Source organism: Delphinus delphis, chromosome 9 (genome assembly GCF_949987515.2).
Source record: "Delphinus delphis chromosome 9, mDelDel1.2, whole genome shotgun sequence".
NCBI classification, from domain to species: domain Eukaryota; kingdom Metazoa; phylum Chordata; class Mammalia; order Artiodactyla; family Delphinidae; genus Delphinus; species Delphinus delphis.
Genome location: NC_082691.1, coordinates 81,085,135 through 81,091,134, shown reverse-complemented (window position 1 = coordinate 81,091,134; position 6,000 = coordinate 81,085,135). Strand labels below are relative to the sequence as shown.

Sequence of the window (6,000 nt, the reverse complement as noted above, 5' to 3'; positions counted from 1 at the left end):
CTGTTGAGACAGCCTGTCTCAATCAACCCTGTGCCTCTTAGACACTATGAGTTACTTACGTGCCTCATGGCATGGTCCAGCAGAGAATATCCCACTCTTCTTCATGATAAAATCATGGCCCTTCTTGCTTAGTGCAGCCTTGCTTCACACACGTGTATCCCTGTAATGTTAACTAGGCTTTTAGGCTGTTATTTTCTGTTTCCAGCCATTCACTTTTTCCTTAGTGTGTGGTTTGTCCCTTAGTATTCCTCTCAGACAGGGCTTTTCACTGAATTTCGTTCGAAGAAAACTGGAAGTCATATGTAAATTTTTAAAAATACTACTAAAATACATGTTATTGGGCAATCTCTTCAATAGACATTGATTTTTTCCCCCAATTTGTGATACTCAATATTATGTCTAAAAAGATCTCTGTTGTTTTCCTAATATGCACTGTGATTACATACCTATTACATATTTAAATTTATACTTGAAATATAAATTTGTTTGAGATATCTTGGTTCAACTGTATAACAATATAAAAATTTGATGCTTTAGAAATAGGATTTTATACATTTATTGAGATGTTCAATAGGATTGGACAGAAATGCTATTGAATTATGAGGAAATGAATGCTAAACAATGTAGCCTAGATATTACTGTTGGGAAATCTCAGGAATAAGTAGAACATGATATTGTCAAGCTGTTGGGATGCAACATGATAACAAATGCTTGCAGGAAGATAGTTGATTGCAATAGGAATGGGTTAATGGCCCCACAATTAATGAAATGCAAAGGAAATAAAATTGAAGTGTTGGGTGTCTAGAAAATTCAGTTCAAAATTTCAACATTAAAAAGTAAATATTAAAAAGCAGTTTAAAAATGCTAATAAGAGATAAAAAGTACCAGAAATTTGTAGATTAATTTCTTTCATTTTGGTCAATTACTGAGAATAACAGCACTGAATCCTTATATTTATGCTTTTCTCAATTAAAAAAATTCTTTTAGTGCTCATTATTTATTAGTGAGAATCTCATTTTAACTTTTCTTAAAAATTGAAAATTTTTACATTGTAGATTTTATACCAAAACTTTCTTCTCCGCATGTTTAAAAATTATAATTTGTAATAGCTATTACATTAATTATTAGTCTTGGAGTAGCTTTTTATGCTGCTTCAATGGATGTAGAAAAACAATAATGGATTGTTTTGGCATTATATGAGTTCAGTAACCTTGTCTAGTTGATTCAGTTTCTTTTTTTTCTCCTTTTATTGTCTTAAATTATGCTGTATTTCATGTTCAATTTTCTTCATTGGTAGGACAAACTAATTGCTAATGTCAGGGAAAGAAGTATAGGATCTGGAGCCAGATGCATCCCCAGCTCTGCCACTAATTGGGAGGTTGTGAAGAAGAAACAAGACTGGAAGTTACTTGGATATGTAGGGAACATCTGGGTTCTAGAGTAATTGAGAACAATCACAACAAAAAAAGCAGTTATGTACACTTCTGTTAGATATCTGCATCACAGTGGGATATGGACATTTACAGGCTAAATAGGAAAGAAAAAAGAAAACTTTGAAAGGTTCAGTTGATGGAGGATAAGAGAAAAACTAAGAACATGTGGTAGTGTTACCAAACTCAAACTTGGCTGCTCATTGCTCAAGAATCCAATACTGAGAGGCAAATATTGGGTAAAAGGAAAGATAGCATTATTGAGGAAGCTAGCAGTCCTGGGGAGAAGGTGGACTTATGGCCAAAGAACCAACTCCCAACTCCCTAGGTTTTGCTTGGAGATTATACAGGGTAAAGAGGAAAAGGGCTACATGCTGAGGAGAGGGTTTGGGGGCACATGATCAGTACATGGACATTCTTCCAATTGGTTGGTGGTGAGGTAACTGGGCATCAACATCATCAACCTTCTGGTTCCAACTGGTTTGGGGGTCTACATGCTTGTGGGCAGCATACAGTTAACATCTTCCACCTGGTGGGCGTTTCACTATCTGCAAGACAGCTCAAAGGATATGGCTCAGAATGTTTTCTATAGCCTTTAAGGAGGAGCCAAAGGTCCTTAACTTTGTTTAATGGCTAAACCATCATTATTTTGTCTTATTTGACTATTTTCCTTTGTTTCTGCATTTTCTCATTTCTCTGATTGAATTTATTGTTTGGCTAAAGGTTTTCTACAGACAAGAAGCAGGTGAAGGACATTGGCGGTGGGGGGTGGGGGGGTGGGTCCTGTCCCTGGAAGGCCTCATAGGGTCCTGCTCAGTTACAGTAGCAAAATGAAAATACTTTTTAAAAAGATGAGTAAGAAAGACTAAAAAGTATCCTTTTGGCTTAGCAACAAAGAGGTCTTCAGTTATCTTGGAAAGGCAATTTCAGTGTTAATAGGGTAGAATTGGGGGTGAAATGGAATGATGGAAGCTAGAGGTGAGGAAAGAGAAAATTTTTTCCTGAACATTCATTTATTCAACAAATATTTAGCACCTACAGAACTGCTCAAGTTTTATGCATACAATAGTAAACAATTCTCCTTGCCCTTAGTAAGCTTAGGCTGTGGAAGAATGTGTTTAAATGCCAACGGCAAATGTAAAAAATTAATAAACAGAAACCTCAATTAAATAGAGTTGGGAAACCAGAAGAGGGAGCTCTCACACCCTGCTGACCTCAACAGGAAGAAGAAAGACTTCTTTCCCGGCAAAGACTCAGCCAATGAAAAGCCATGGACTCTTTGTTTACTAAAACCCTCACAACTCCCTTTCCCCCTCTGTATCAGCTTTCTTCTTCCCTTGCCAGTCTGGGTCTTGCATGTCTCCCCCTGGCTGCAGACCCTGAGTTGCCATGCTCTGCTGATCCCAAATAAACCCATCTTTGCTGGAGAATTATCCGGTAGTTTCTTTGTTTCAGATCAACACAAAGAATAAGAAGGAAAAGTTGAAAATAGGTTGAGAGAAGATATGTAATTTATGACAGGTGAAATGAACATGGCAAGGATCCAGGGCCAAGGTGGAGGGCTTCACTTAGGCAAGAACAGTTTTTATGAGCTGGTAGAGACCAGGGTAGGAACAAGGAGAGGATCTAAGCCTTACTTAGGAAAGTTTTCCTCTAATGGCCAGCTGCTGAGCTCAGACTGTTACCACAACTGGTGATATATGAATCAGGGGAGGGAGAGAAAGGGAAGATGGACTAACACCAAGTGCTTCCTGCTGAAAAAAATACTTTCTTTAAATATAGTTAGCTATTTCTTCCTGCAAATATATATGTACGGCAGATATTTTAGTCCAAATAGGCTTGGAAATATTTATGTAATTCTTCATTTCATTATAGTTTTGGACTGAGGTGGTTTCGCTTAAATCAAATGACTGGAGGCATAAATCAGAAATTAGCAGAGGATTCACATTTAACAATGTCTCATTAATTATAGCACAAAATCATTGCCCTATAAACAAAGTGGTTAATCAAATCTGTCTGAAAAGTAGCATTACTCATTGGTGGAATTATTTCACTGTAAAAGCTGCATTTGAGCGCTGCCTTTTAGGCGGAGAGAAATGGAAGCTAAAATAAGGGCCCTGCCCACAGGAACTTCCAGCCTACCAAACGGAATCTTAAAACCCGCTCTGGTTTTGGAAAGGCTTTTCATTGGCTACAGGATTTAGGAACCACAGAGCATAGCGTTCCCGTCTCCCACCGCCCCGCACACCCCTCCCCCACACGGTTTGCACAAAATAGGCGGGGCGGGGCTAAGGGGAGCGGAGGCAATTCGGGGAGCGGGAGAAGTACAGCCGCCTCACGCTTCCCCAGGTACCGCACCCTCTAGGTGTTCCGTGAAACTTCCAGGGCATTTTAGGCCTGGAAACCGTCTCGCAACTCTTCCTTCCAAGCGCCCAGGAGCAAGGGGCAGATTACCCCCGCCTACCGACTGTGTACGCATGCGTAGGACTGGGTTGCTAGCGTGCGTGTGACGTCACGGGCGCGCCAGTCTGAACTCTTCCGGGTTTCTGTTTAGAGCGCTGGTCAATTTCCAAGTACGTTTGGAGTTCGTTGCTTGGGTACAAGGTGAGTCGGGACCTGAACCAGTATTATGAAGAGGCTGATTTAGTTTAGATAAAAATTTGGAGAAGTTATTGCAGAGAAACTGTTCGTACTTGTCTTTCTTGTGAGCTTGTTGTGTTGACCATCTTGCTTGGCGTTTTGTGAGCAGCTGACTTGAGTTAATGCAGGACCCCCCCCCCCCCCCCCCGCCCTCTAGACGGCCAGCTGGCTTGGAGAAGCTTGGTGGGCACACACTAAAATTAAATATCGACACTAGTTCGTGTCCCAGGCAAGAAGTTTGAGAAAAAAGATTGAATCTGCAATGCACAAGTTAACATCAGTTCAATAGTCGTTTCTTTCGATTGCATAGGGGCTGGAGGGGGGGAGGCAACTGATATATTTTGGAGTAATAAGCTTTTCGTGCACAATTTGCCCACACAATATTAAAACTGCCAAAGGGATTAAAAAACAAACCCAAAACTTTTCAACCTCCCTTCCCTTCCCCATAGTTTGTACATTTTAAAGCACAGTGGTAAAGGCAATTGTTAGTGCAGTGTGTACAGATCCTAAAACTGGCTTTTAGAAGTAGTTCTTTAAATATAAAACTAAATAAAAAAGGGTTAAGTTTCAATGCCTTAGGAGGATGCGTGTATTGATCCCTGTAATAAAATTATAGCATAATCCATCCTTCCTCCCTCTCCCCCAACAGTGATGACTAACTTAAAGGAAAGGAAAAGCAAAACTAAATCAAAGAAGCTTAAAGCAAATTATTGACTACATTTTGGATAAAACACTGGGCTTTGTGTTTTCAGCAGTAAGCTATCAACTTCCCTAACTGAATTTGCTTTCCACGGCACTGTGAAGCAGATCTGATATGCCACTTGAATTAATAAAAGAAGTCAAAGGACTGCCTGAAGTTGATCTGCTAAGTAAATTACACAAAGTAGATTTCAGATACCTACAGCCAGGTTGTGATTATAGCAGGAAATATATCGAGGTAAGAATTTTCATAACTCAGAATAGTTGTCTTTTGTTTTCAGCAGTTGGATTGTCAAGTGCCTAGGTGTGGTTTTTCTTTGAATTTCTCTTGCTTGTGGGTAACTGAGCTTCTTGGATCCACAAGTCAATGTTGTTCATCAAATTAGGGATATTATTGGCTAATGTTTCTTGGATTTTTTTTTTTTTTAGTATATTATTACTCATTTCTCCTTCTGGATGTCGGTTACATGTATGTTTGTATGTTGGACTGTTTGATACTGTACTTCTGGTCTCTGAGGTAGTTTGTTTTTCTTCAGTACTATTTTGTTTTTGTTTTCTTTTTTGGCTGAGGGATTTTCAGATTGTGGAATTTCTATTGTTCTGTCCTTAAGTTTACTGAACTTTTTTTGGGGTTATATCCAATATTGTATGCATATTTAGTGAATTTTTAATTTTAGTTATTGTATATTTAAGTTTTGGACAAAGTTAAGAATGCTGGGAAGGAGGTAAGGGACTTACTGATAAAATGGGTCTGATAGTAAAAGAAGGAGAAATAACGCCACACTTCAGTTTTGCCCTTCTAATCAATATTCTCCATGTAGACATTTATCTTTTATTCCTTTGTTTATTTTCCATTTTCCTTATATTTTGTTTCATATGAAATAGAGTATTACGTATTACAGTTGGTCTTCTCTACTTCATTGAATTTAAATTCCTAATCAAATGCTTGTTAGTATTTGTAAACTCATTTTGCATTTGGTTGATTCAGATGATGTTTCTTGCATACTTGTATTTATTAATAAAGTGCTGTGATTAGATTCCTTTTCTTTGTGACAAGTCATTAATACTAATTATTACTGAGCTGTATCTAACTTTATCATTCTTCTCTTATTTTGTGTGTTTGATATAGAAGCATTTAAATGAAATATTTTTTAAATTCTAGTACTTTTATTAGTGTTACTAAAATAAACCCTTTTATATATAAGTAAAATGTCAGTTTGAATTCTTAAAT

At 37.9% G+C, this 6,000-nt stretch overlaps 1 protein-coding gene across 6 annotated transcripts in view; it reads left to right on the top strand.

Moving 5' to 3' along the window:
* The first annotated feature begins 3,960 nt into the window (after nucleotides 1-3,960).
* The window catches only part of POT1 (protection of telomeres 1), an 84,418-nt gene continuing 82,378 nt past the window's right edge, over nucleotides 3,961-6,000 (top strand). For 4 of the 6 annotated variants that reach the window (XM_060020822.2, XM_060020823.2, XM_069541020.1 and 1 more), the window contains exons 1-2: nucleotides 3,961-4,034; nucleotides 4,720-5,007. In XM_060020822.2, the coding sequence (XP_059876805.1) occupies nucleotides 4,885-5,007 (123 nt within the window). In that variant the 5' untranslated portion in view covers nucleotides 3,961-4,034; nucleotides 4,720-4,884. The remainder of the gene's footprint in view (nucleotides 4,035-4,719; nucleotides 5,008-6,000) is intronic. The other 2 variants (XM_060020819.1, XM_060020825.1) reach the window with 2 other exon arrangements.